We start from the raw sequence: 12,098 nt of genomic DNA, 5'->3' as shown, positions 1-12,098 counted from the left end.
TTCTTGAATAGCTGGCAAGATCTAGGAGGTTCAAACATAAGAGCAATAGTAGTATCTCTATATTGGAATTGAGTGTGCAGGTCAGAGTAAACTACAGGATTGTGAGATATCAAACTCACTTTTGGAGGCTGTGAGGGTAGATGCGTAGTGTTTTTTTGTCCATTGGGGATAGTACTAAGGTAGGGTAGAATAACTAGAGAGTCAAGGAGTAATGGACTAGGCTGAAGAGGATTGCTTAAGCTGAGGATGTAGGAGAGCTCAAGTAATCAGGTTTTATAGTGAGACACTGTTAACCATATGCATCAGGCCAGGCTATGTAGGACACATGATAAGAGCGGGAGGTTGTTAAATCCCCAGCACCGGGACTGTGGGATCCTGGATAGAAGAAGCTCCATTTGCCTGAAGTGTACGTGCTGTGTACAGAACACAGCCGGTACATATGCATGTCATAGGCTTGGTGCCTGAAAGTCAACTAGTGGCGGGTCAAAAGAAACAACCTGGTACAATTTATAGCCCATTATCACACTTGATTGGTTCATAGTCCTGCTGAACTGCTACAGCAACGTGGAGTAGCCGGACGGGTATTGGGGAGGGTGATCCACGCTTATTGACACAACTGGACCCTTTTATGTCAAATCCCCGATTACCTCAGCTAGCTCCGCAACGTTGACATCTGGGATTCTGAAACGGGACAAAACTGAGGGTGGGCGCATTTCGTAGGGTTTCAATCGAATAACGACTCTTAGCAAATTAGGGCATATGCTAGGAGCTCAGATCTGGGTCTGACTTGAACCAGTTCGATTTACCCCAATGCTACGTATACAAACATTATGATATTCTCTTTAGTTCAACGAGCCTTGAGCACCATATTTTCACACCCAACTATACTAGATCGACATTGCGTACCGCCAGCATTTTCCAAAGTCTCGAAATCGGTCGCAAAAGTAGTATGCACAAAATTTAGGTCAGCTTATGGAGACAACAGACGGGAGGGTAAGAATAGGAGATCCAAAATACTAAGCAAGTACAATTGAGAAGGTGCCGTTATCACGATCCTCCATAAGATACCAACCCGTAATGTAGTCCAGTTCGTCGAGGTCCTGAGACCAGATCTCCTCAGTCACGACTTCACCGCGAAGCATTTCGGTGGCTAAATCCAAAAGTAACAATCAATTGATTCTGAAGCGAGGATGTTGTACGTGTACACGTACCTTGGTATTCGCGAGTAATGTATGCGCTTAGCTTGGGCTTGAACTGAGCGGTTACACTAGCTCCGGGGCTAATAAAGTTAAAAAGTCAGGGCCTATATTGGGGGGGCCCCGCCAATTATAGCTCACCAAACGTCGGTCCATATCAATGTAGGTTGGTAGATTTGGTTGGCACCAGACCCCAAAATAAACCCTGTACTCAAGATATACTTGTAAGATAACATGGCGTATAAAAATGGTGCAAAGTGCGAACACGTACCCATACTCAAATCGATCGGGCCATTGGTATTATTTTGACATACAAGGGGCCCGGAATCACTCCCCCTTATGATTTCGTCAAACTTCAACTGATCCGGTGTACCAGAAAGGCCGATCACGTCTCCAGCCTTTCAGAACAGTAAGTATTTCCCAGAATAGTCATAAAATAGGCATCGATAGCGCACCCGAGCTTCAGCCCAGACAGCCGGATGGAAAAGCATTTTTTCATCCTACCCCTACCCTTGTGAATTTTGCCATAGTACGACGCTATAAAAGCTTACAGTCTGACCATATCCGAAGCCGGAGCGAGGTTTATAGTGAACACTGGCCCTATTTTGTTTTTCTCCCGGAAATTTGAGAACCTCTGGCAACATATAATCAGTTAGATTCATTTCAATGGCATATACGAATCACTTGCTCCAGACAACAGGGTAGTAGGTTTTAAACAGGTCTCGAGAATCTGGAGGCATAAATACCAGCATCAAAGTGGTATCCCTGGATCCAAAAAAAATTGGTATCAGAAACCGAATTCATGAAACAAACTACTGTTTTAGAAATATCAGGCCTACACTGGGAGCTTGCTGGCATAAAAGTGCAAGGTTTTGTCGTCCATTGAGTATGAAAGATCGAAACTTGAGAAGATACGAATGCGAACAACGTGGAGGGATAACAAACTCGGTAGATAAAGACTGGATCAGATGATGCAGGGAAAGAGCCTTCGAACGGCAGCTCTTATACTGGCATGCCGGCGAGGATCCGTGATGGCACTTGTTTAATCCGAGGTATGTAGTACACAGGGATCAATACGGCACTCATCGTTCTTAGGGCGTTGGTCCACTGTTGGATCCATGGGGAGTACCGAAATAGGAAATTCGTGTCCCCTAGTAATTGATTGCGAAACTCCGGTAGTGGGATAGCCGACCGGGCATTGAAAGCCCTGTGGAACAAGGGGCTTGGACTGTGACCGGTGGCTTAATACCGGCTCTATGGACTTTTCATCAGAGCCCTGCTATAAAAGCTCGATATCATTACCCAGAGAGCACTGTACAAGGTTATAATGCTGAAAATCAGTGCGTGTGTTTAAGTGAGAATTGAGCTGAAATCAAGATCAATACATACTGATTTTAGGTATCAATTCTTCCATAGTCTGATTCATGCTGAGGGAGGCATACTAACACTGTAATTTTCAGACCATATCCTACTGAAAAAAGGAATCTTTTACTGATGTACTGATTTTCAGGATCTTATCACACCACAGTGGAGGGACTGGAACAGGGCCAGCGCAAATTTGAATCACCTAATTAAATAGGGAAGTCCTCAAATACAGAACGCTTAATTCTAAATGAGGGTCGCTGGCTCTATCCTCACTTGTTAGTGTGAGGGTAAGCTACGGCTATAGCTCATTCTCGGTCCGAAAGCCCAGATAGCTGGGTCTTACGATAATACAGAGTCAGCCCAACCATTGGAGCTCATATAAATGTGCCCCATTTAGTCAGGCTAAATAACTCTAGGTGCTCGTGAAACACGTGAAAAAATCACACAAATCCAATTACTCTACAAAACTACAACAAAAGAAAGCCCCGAATCAAATCCAACCAGAAAGTTCCTCCAAGATATCCCAAAGAATTAGACATGGAGAGATTTTTCGATGGTGAAAGCACCGGTAGCATCGTCTTCAACAAAGTTCCAGCCAGTGACATCGTCGAGTTCGTTGAGGTTGCAGGTCCAGATGGCGTCGGTTTCGACTTCACCTCGGAGCATCTCAGTAGCTGGAAGTAATGAGCGTTAGGTGTGGGACTATATGGGTGTGGGTGCATGCACATACCCTTGTAATCACGAGTGACATAGGCAGTCAAGTTGGGAGTGAACTGGGCCGTGACGTTGGATTTGGAGCTGTAATGGAATATTAGTCCAGGTGCTGTTATAGTACGTAATCCAAGACACTCACCCAACGCCAGTCCAGACCAAGGTGGGCTCATATCGCTGGTGGATGCTATCACCCTTGACGAAGCCTATGATAGAAGAGAGAATTAGAATATTAAGACCAAACAAGAGAGTGAAGACAACACGAACCAATGCTCAAGTTGGCACGGCCATCGGTGTTGTTCTTGCATACAAGAAGCTTGGTGCCGCTACCCTTGCTGTTCTCGCCGAATCGCTTTTGGCCAGCACCACCGCTGATGCTGCTAATATCGCCGCTCTATCCAAGATGTCAGTATCCAAAGGGCAACTAATTTAATTTGGGTTTTTATATTTACCTGAACTTCAACCCAGGCGGCAGAGTCGACAAGGTTGTCCTGGTCGGTTTGGGCATAACCGAAAGCGAGGCGAGCGCCGTATTGGATGGAAGCTTTGGCGTGTCCCTTGGCGCGGAAAGTGATGACCTCTGTCAAGCCAAAAGTTAATGAGGCTCAAGCCAGGCAGTTCATGATGACTTACTCCAGACGACGGGGAATTGGTCCTTGAACAACTTGTGCGAGTTGGGGGGCTCGAACATGAGCATGACAGTAGTATCCCTGGGATTAAAGCGAATGTTAGTTATTGAAGTAAAGTGCGAGGACGGCGGTGGAGCTCACTTTTGGAGACCATAGGAGTAGAAGTTCAAGGTCTTGGTGGCCATTGCGAATAAAGGTGGGAGAGTTTTGGTAGTTGTAGAGGGCTGAGAGGGAGGATGAGGAGGAAAGTTCGAGTGAACTGGTGAGGATGTGGCCCTGTACAGCGGTGATTATATAGGCCCCACCCATCTGCAGAGCTACAAGGCTAAGTGCTATAGGGCCCACTGGGGAGCGTCCATAGTCGTTGAGAAACGTTTACCAAGCCCAGAGCGGTAGAGCTTCGGTGGATCGCATGGGACAATCGACGTGACATATCGGTGCCTCAGATGTCGTGCTCGTGAGGGCGGTGCCTGACAGCGGCCGAGGCAGGACTAATCAAGGCCAACTGAGCCGGACCGGATTGCCCAACACCGACTGGATGAAATGAATTAATCAGCGTCAAGCGATGATCAATGGTTGCGGGATCGAGGTAGCCGTGGCCGGATGCGGAAACCCGACAAGTGAGTCTGTATTTGGCCTTTGTTTGGCGGCTGTCAGTAAACCGGCGCTAATCATCTTGACCACGACCGGCGATCGCTCTGCCGTTCCTTGGATAATTCCAGCTTCAACATCTGTTCCTGTCGATTCTGATCCGGAGTCGCTCTCATGCGTGCCTCGTAGCCTCAGAATTCAGCCGGCATAGAGTACCCAGCTCGGGCTGTCCTAGTCCGTCTGGAATGAAAGAGTCTCGTCTGTTAAAAGATGTGACAGATTTCCAGAGTCTCCCACAAGGACCTCACACCCCCGAGGTCTTTGATTCGTTACGAAATCTCCAGCTTTTTTCTATATCTTTGAGTTCTGTGGTCTGCTAGTAAGTACCGACTACACCGTGGATATTAGCATATTGACGATCCTAACCAGGTTGCCGAGCAATTCTTTCCCCCAACTGTTGTCTTTGGTCCTTTCGATCCCCCATCCCCCAAGATGAATCGCGCAGGTGCTATCACCATCGATCTACCCCGAGTAAACCCATTTGGCGAACCACCTGCTCGCGGTAATCGCTCTGGAGGTCAATCCGATGCTCGTTCCCAACGAAATCGTCCTTCAGCCGGCAGGCAAGCTGGCGGTCGCGGCTTGACTCGTGTTCAAGATACCGATGACGCAGAGTCGTTCGACGAGTCCCGTGGCGGGCGTCAAGGCAATACGATCGTGTTGCCCGACGTGAATCCTTTTGCACAACCAGACGATGGCCCTCGCAACTCACGGCAAGGCGGTGTGTCAAATAGCAGACCTAGTACTCGAGATGACCCCCGCGCCCGTCCTGGCCGCAATGGGAATCAGAGTCGTGGTGTCATTCCTATAGGGCACCATAATCCCTACGCCAGTGGTCCTCGTATTGTGGAGCATCAACCGACCGAGTCCGAGGAAGAAGAAGAGGAGGAGGAGGAAGAGGAAGAGGAGGAAGAGGAGGAAGAAGAAGAAGAAATTGATTATCCTCCCTCCCCACCACCCCAGCCTACTCGCCGTGTAAATCAAACCGAACGAGGGCCCCGCCCCAGGACTCACGATAATCGGACCCGCCCCAATGAGCCTCAACGGTCGAGAAATCAAAGGAACCAGTCTCGCGTGGCTGATCCTCAAAACGACGATCGACTGGTTATCAGTTGGGTAGATGACGCTCCCGTATCCCCGCCTCGTCCACATGGCCATCACCATTCGTCGTGAGTTCTGCCATATTTTATTACTTTAATATTTAGTTGAATCTCTTGCTTGTAGCAGGAGCGGCACCGATTCGGAGTCTGTGAGTACAATCGGTGCTTCACATGGCTATCTACTGATTACATGCTAGTATTTCACTCTCCGACCAGGCGCCCATAGCGAACGTTCGGTCTCACCTGGTGGTCGTGTCCACCGTTCTCACTCGCATAACCATCACTCGCACCATCACCATGGTCACCACCACCGCCATGACCGGCTGTGCAGCCTTTGCCCCAGCCTGACCATCCCAACATGGCAGCCGCCCTTCCCCATGCCTCCCGCCGACTGGTCGGGATACGGTGCTCCTCGCTCTCCGTATAGCCCTGCTCCGCCATATCTCTACGGACACCCGGTTTATGCAAACATTCCTCACTTGCCGAGCTTGCTTGACCAATGTCGTGCTCCTTACCCTCCACTCCCAGTAGCACCTGTTGCCTTTTTACGTGACCTCCAAGCTCAAAGTTCCCAAGGAGCTACCAGTCCTTTGCCGGCATTACCCCCCGTACCTCAGCTACCTGGACCAGCCAAGCTCGAAGAATGGAAGCACGTTCTAGAATTTTTGCTCGGAAATCAGACAGATTTATTCATACCCAAGCTACAGGCTCAGGTAAGCCTCTCACATGGTTTCTCCGCGGGAGACGCGTAGACTAACTTTTCATGTTAAGATTTTTGACACTGCGCCGGTCGACCGTGTTTTCCGCAGACTGACAAGCACCGTTCAAGTCCGTTTCGGAGAACGTCAGGGAAGCGATATTATCAACCGCGTTCATCTTGTCCCCCGCGGAAACCTTGCCATGGGAACTATCTTGGCAGGAAATCCAAAGATGGATGTTGACCTTGTAATACCAAGTGATTTCATCCTTCGGCGATGGAACGTCACTGCTTCGGAAACAGACGACCTTCGTCCCAGGACTATTGCCGACGCACTCGATCTGCACCCGGCTTCTATCAATCGGGGCGAGATCGAAGCTGCCAAACTCCAATGGGTGTTCCAAGCGATTTGGGAACAACTCAACGGCAGTGCCGACGGCTTTATTTTCCCCGGCGGAAGAGAAGAAGCCGAACGGTATCTCCCTAGGGATTGGTGCAACCGGCATAAAGACTCGGTCTCGGATTCTAACCGGCTTCGGTTGATTACTGTGGGCGGAGTTCCGCCGCTCAAGATCAACGTCTTTGTCAAGGTCTCGTTGTCCCTGTATGGTCAGGATATGATTGTCGGTGTCGATCGGACGAGTGCAAAGGTTGCGGATAAATACCAGGTATGTTTTTTTTTATCCGCTTCGTCTGGTTCAGCACATAAACTTAACTTGGTCACAGCTCATCAAAACACTTCGTACTCCTGGAGTTTCGTTGTCAGAACCTCCTCTTTCAGCAAATCTCAAGACTGCAATCTTCCTTTTGTGCTGGTCGCAATCTCTTCTGAAGCTGGAAGGCGTCCCTAAAATCCCGGGCATCTCCACTATCCGCTCAAGTCATTTCCTTCTTGCGCTCACGGCCCTGCAGAAGCTCGACTCTTCGGACAAACTTTACATCCCCCCTTCGTCCACCCCAGAGCCATTCTCGCTCTGTGCGGTTCTCAAGGCTGTGGTCAAGATTTTGAATTTCTTGGATCGCGCGTATCAAAGCCCGGTCACGATTCCTTCTGTCAGTGGCGGTGGTTCATTGTTTGCATTCCCCTTGGTAAGTTCCTTGTACTCCCTTTCTACTCGAGCGACGAAGAAATTAATAGTGTGTGATCTGCAGGGATCGTGCACTATCATGGATACTTTGGCTCTCCAAATCCCGCCTCTTGAACAGTTGATCGTTCGCGCAGGCCTCAAGCTGGCTTTGGCTCAATTCTTCCCGCTCGAAGCAGCCCTGTCGGCCATGAACTTTGGATCGCTTTTCGATGATGTTGCGAAAGAGGCGGCAGAAGCAGCAGCCAAAAAGGCCAAGGAAGCCTTGGGTGACGCAGCTGAGGATGTCGTGAAAGGTTTGGCAGAGGGTGACGGTCTTCCGAATGGCGAGGGGTCCAATGGAAATGAGCCTAGCCAGGGACCCGATCAAGGAGTGTCTTCCAAAGATGACTCGGGCGCTGGTAAAGATACCAATGTCGAGGGGTCGACAACAGGTCCTACAGAACAATCTTCCGACAAACAATCTCCAAAGAGTAAATCTGACGAAAAGGCCACTTCAAACGATCCTAAAACTCCCCTTGTAACGTCCCCGAAAGGTGGAAGAAAGGGGCCTAGTTCCGTGACTGGGTCCGTGACTGGCCAATCCCAGGGTAAAGGGGCTGTGGGTAAAGACAAGAACGAGAAAGCGAAAAAGTAGAGATAGAGATGCTCGATCCCGAGGAGGTTTTTGTTCTGACAGAATTGAAGTTTCGTGACTTGGCTGTTGTTTTTCGTATGTGATTTGTTCGTTCGATATTCAATCTGTACATTAAACTTTGAGAGTTGTGTATCCTTAATTCAAATTTCTTTTCTACGATTGCAAGTAGACTGTTGCAAAGTATTGACTGCCAATTTTTGGGTCAAGTTCCCAAATCGGTAATGCATATATACACGGCAGGCTCCGTCGACGCACTGCTTTTTGGAACGTACCGCACTACGGTGCTCGTCATGATAAGAGGTAAGAGAGCTTGAAAGAAAAAGAAAAAAAGAGAAATACGAGAGGTAGGGGGGTATGAACACTATCTGGCCAACTCCCTGAAGCGTCCACTGGCTCTGATGCAATCAAATAATGTAATTCCAAGGCGCTCGGTGAGTGTAGCAAATAGCAAATTTAATTTAAAGGCGGATGAGGCTCTTGACTCGTCGTCGATAAGTGGGCTGTCTTATTTCTCGGCGTTGTAAAGGCATCGGTATACCACGGTGGACCCCAAAAGTGCTGATTTTCTGAACGTGAAAAATCGCGCGTTATATGCGGAGTGTTGGCAAAATCCGACCATTTTTTCCATGAATCTGCATCCCCAACTCACCCCTGTGTGTCGTCGAGGTGCGGATTCTGCTATTTTAGGTGCGGATGTCTGGCAAAATCTGGACGTCATGCGGATTTTCCGCACTTTTGGGGTTCACCGTGTACATGGGAAGTGCGAGACGACTCCTTCGACCCCAGAGTGAATGTACCTGAGGGAGTCCACTGGCTTGAGGTAGTAATTATGAAGGTAGACCCGGAGCTGGATGTGCCTCTTCATGAACTCTTTGTCTGTCGTACTCAGGGCTCTTCATGCACGGCTTCGCTGCCCTCTCACCTATGCGTCATTCGTCAACGGCAGCTACCCGCCTAGCGTTTCGAAGCCCTAGGCTCATGCGTCACTTCGCGTCGGACTCCGTGCCAATATTGACTCTTGAAGGCGAGTCGTTTACGTCAGATTTCCTACGCATATATATCACCTTTTTCGTATGCACCAGTCCCATCTCAACGTCGAGAGGAGCTAGACCGAAGCTTTGGTTTATTTTTATAAGCCTGGACTGCGATTTAGCGTATGAACCCATATTGCCTACACATCATTCGTCATGATGAGAAAGACGTTTTACCTCAGGCAATGATGCTCATATTAATCAAGTCCCGGTCCCACTTTATTCGCAATGCAGATTTTTATAGAAATTTTTGGGACGGAAAAAATACTGGAACACACATATAGACAGTTCTGATTCCGAGTCTACGGATATTTCACGTAGAATTGTCCCCCTGAACCACCGGTACCCTCCAGCCAAGCTCGTATTGGATTGCCGGCTTTACCACCACACCTAGTGCTTGAGCGGCTTTTAACGGAAAGTCGATATTCCGGAGTAGCTCACGTCCAAATAGGACCACGTCCGCTTTTCCTTGTTGCAAAATCTCTTCGGCTTGATGAGGTTGAGTAACCAGTCCCACGGCTGCCACTAACAGATCGGGAAGTTCTTTCTTGATTCTAGCGGCGAATGGCACCTGAGGTACCGGCAATTAGTACATGGTAATCCATTATATATTAAGATAGCTAGATACCTGGTAGGTTCCTAAAGAAATCTGTTGCTTCGAATAGTTGCCGCCACTACTCACGTCTACGAGATCGACTCCCTCGGCTTGTGCCTTCCTAGATAGCTCCACGCTCTGCTCGATGCCCCAGCTCACCCATTCTCCGCTCTCGTTCTTCTCGGTCTCAGCCCAGTCTGTAGCTGAGAAACGGAAGAACAGAGGCTTGTCCCAAGCTGCACGGACGGTACGGATCACTTCGAGCGGGAAGCGCAGACGGTTTTCGAGCGAGCCACCGTACTTGTCGGTACGGTTGTTGGATATGGGAGAGTAGAACGAGTGAAGGAGATATCCGTGAGCGCCATGAATCTCGATGAAATCAACTGATTACAACAAAAGGCTCGAGTTATTAGCAGCCAGTGTTGATGAAACGCTTACAGCCAATCTTCTTGCTCCTTTCCACTGCGTCAGCATATGCCTGAAGGATCTCTTTCATGTTTTCTTCAGTCACTGCTCGTGGCTGGAAAAATCTCTCTGAGTGAGGAATGTCGCTGGAGCTGATTACTAAATGAACCTATATGAGGCACTCTCCATTAGGTACTACGTATTGGGATACCTACTGCGTTCTGGACAACCACCGTCTTCGACTCCTGCAATGTCGGCTCTAGTTCCCGTGTATCCTGCCCCCTCCCTGCGTTCCAAAACAAACGGCGCAAGTGCACTAGCCTTTCTGCCTGCATGAGCAAACTGGATCCCAGCAATCCCACCTTGCCCATGAATAAAATCCACTATACGCTTCATTGGTGCGATATGGGTGTCAGACCAGATTCCAGGGTCCTCAGGAGTGTGTCGCCCCTCGGGGGTAACCGCCGTTGCTTCGAACATGACAGCTCCGGCACCACGGACTGAAAATCCCTATAGATTGAGCATTTTTATATTTGCGAGCGATGTTTATTCTTGCAAAACTTACACCCAGGTGAACCAGATGCCAATCAGTCATATGGCCATTAACTGCAGAGTATTGGGCCATTGGTGCCTGAAAGCGGTATACTTAGAATGGGGGTAGCTAGGCTGGCTCTTTCAAGCTTACCACCCAAATTCTGTTCTTAAACTCGACGCCTCGAATATGTAGAGACTGAAACAGCTTTGGAATCAACTTATTTCGAGGGAAATCATCCTGGTGAATATTAATAACACGAAGTCTCGATTCATGATCATGGAGAAACATACTTTTGAATAAGGCGTCCCGATTGGAGGCTCATTTAAGGGATAGAATTCCTCGACACCTGGAGCAGCGGTATTTTTCCAAAGATGAGGTGCAGATATCACAGTCATGATAGAGTAGATTTAAGTGACCTAATTTACAATAGCGCTGAGCAGCAAATTATTGTTCTGAGCCGCTTGAGGATTATCTTAATTTATACGACTACTTATGAAATGCAAGGTGGAGGTACGGTGGAGGTACTTATAAAGACGGGACCTAAGAAGTACCCAAACACACCGGATCAGTAACCGATAGAGCTTCTTTTATTCAGCACGTCGTGAAAGTGGCGTAATTGTAATCGATCCTGGTGCTTGCGATGAAGCAATTTCGATGAGTGATGTGCAAATGCTGGGCTGCTGGTCATAGATCCATTAATCAGATCTTCGAACACTGCTACTGTGGCATTTAAGATGACATTAACACTGTACAAGGTTATAATGCTGAAAATCAGTGCGTGTGTTTAAGTGAAAATTGAGCTGAAATCATGGCCAATACATACTAATTTTAGGTATCAATTCTTCCATAGTCTGATTCATGCTGAGGGAGGCATACTAACATTGTAATTTTCAGGCCATATCCTACTGAAAAAAGGAAACTTTTACTAATGTACTGATTTTCAGGATCTTATCACACCACAGTGTAAAGCCTACGGCAACATCAACCCTGACCATGAGTTGCCACAATTTGCACAGGCATGTGAATTTCGCTGACCCCGAATTGTTTCTCTATTGCTCCTGTAGGTTATATGGTTCCAAAATTTTAAACCACAGACAACCCGCGTGACGTATAGATTTTACAAAATATCAACACCCAGAAGTACAAAATCCGTAGCTTGACGGCCAGAGGTGAGCTGGAGACACGGGTTCATGTAGCTACTGGCCCAATCTTGCCAGGAATACGTATACAGAGTGCGGCCTTTGTGTCGGCGAGCACTTCGGAACGTTCGGTATGCCGCTCAGAAGTGCTCGCGGAGTGCTACCAAGTGCTTCGCCAAACAACCCGGATCCGTCGAATCCTAACGAGGAGGTTTCCAAAACCAGAGGACCCCGTAGAGCCCGGGTCACGCAGCGGTGACAGGCGTGAGCCTGGGGCTTTGAGACACAAGCACGACTTGTGGGCTGAGTGGCCCGAACTCCA

At 48.4% G+C, this 12,098-nt stretch overlaps 4 protein-coding genes across 4 annotated transcripts; 1 reads left to right on the top strand and 3 right to left on the bottom strand.

Moving 5' to 3' along the window:
* Nucleotides 1-1,016: 1,016 nt before the first annotated feature.
* RhiXN_12230 (uncharacterized protein) lies at nucleotides 1,017-1,687 on the bottom strand (the record flags this gene model as incomplete). The annotated part of the gene is made up of 5 exons (XM_043332045.1): nucleotides 1,017-1,150; nucleotides 1,212-1,279; nucleotides 1,338-1,401; nucleotides 1,468-1,594; nucleotides 1,652-1,687. 5 exons carry the CDS (start codon nucleotides 1,685-1,687, stop codon nucleotides 1,017-1,019), a joined length of 429 nt encoding a protein of 142 aa, XP_043186806.1.
* Nucleotides 1,688-3,092: 1,405 nt separating this feature from the next.
* RhiXN_12229 (uncharacterized protein) lies at nucleotides 3,093-4,086 on the bottom strand (the record flags this gene model as incomplete). Its single annotated transcript, XM_043332044.1, has 7 exons — nucleotides 3,093-3,235; nucleotides 3,292-3,359; nucleotides 3,415-3,478; nucleotides 3,540-3,666; nucleotides 3,725-3,852; nucleotides 3,906-3,982; nucleotides 4,043-4,086. The coding sequence occupies 7 exons, from the start codon at nucleotides 4,084-4,086 to the stop codon at nucleotides 3,093-3,095; spliced, it is 651 nt and encodes a 216-aa protein (XP_043186805.1).
* A 380-nt stretch (nucleotides 4,087-4,466) lies between these two features.
* Nucleotides 4,467-8,071, top strand: RhiXN_12228 (uncharacterized protein; the record flags this gene model as incomplete). The annotated part of the gene is made up of 8 exons (XM_043332043.1): nucleotides 4,467-4,521; nucleotides 4,837-4,871; nucleotides 4,922-5,721; nucleotides 5,777-5,801; nucleotides 5,850-6,365; nucleotides 6,424-7,017; nucleotides 7,076-7,438; nucleotides 7,502-8,071. 8 exons carry the CDS (start codon nucleotides 4,467-4,469, stop codon nucleotides 8,069-8,071), a joined length of 2,958 nt encoding a protein of 985 aa, XP_043186804.1.
* A 1,344-nt stretch (nucleotides 8,072-9,415) lies between these two features.
* Nucleotides 9,416-11,032, bottom strand: RhiXN_12227 (NADH:flavin oxidoreductase/NADH oxidase; the record flags this gene model as incomplete). Its single annotated transcript, XM_043332042.1, has 7 exons — nucleotides 9,416-9,673; nucleotides 9,731-10,080; nucleotides 10,136-10,261; nucleotides 10,318-10,612; nucleotides 10,668-10,733; nucleotides 10,788-10,874; nucleotides 10,928-11,032. 7 exons carry the CDS (start codon nucleotides 11,030-11,032, stop codon nucleotides 9,416-9,418), a joined length of 1,287 nt encoding a protein of 428 aa, XP_043186803.1.
* Between the last annotated feature and the right edge of the window lie 1,066 nt (nucleotides 11,033-12,098).

This window comes from Rhizoctonia solani, chromosome 15, assembly GCF_016906535.1.
Source record: "Rhizoctonia solani chromosome 15, complete sequence".
NCBI lineage: Eukaryota > Fungi > Basidiomycota > Agaricomycetes > Cantharellales > Ceratobasidiaceae > Rhizoctonia > Rhizoctonia solani.
This window is presented reverse-complemented; position numbering and strand designations above follow the sequence as displayed.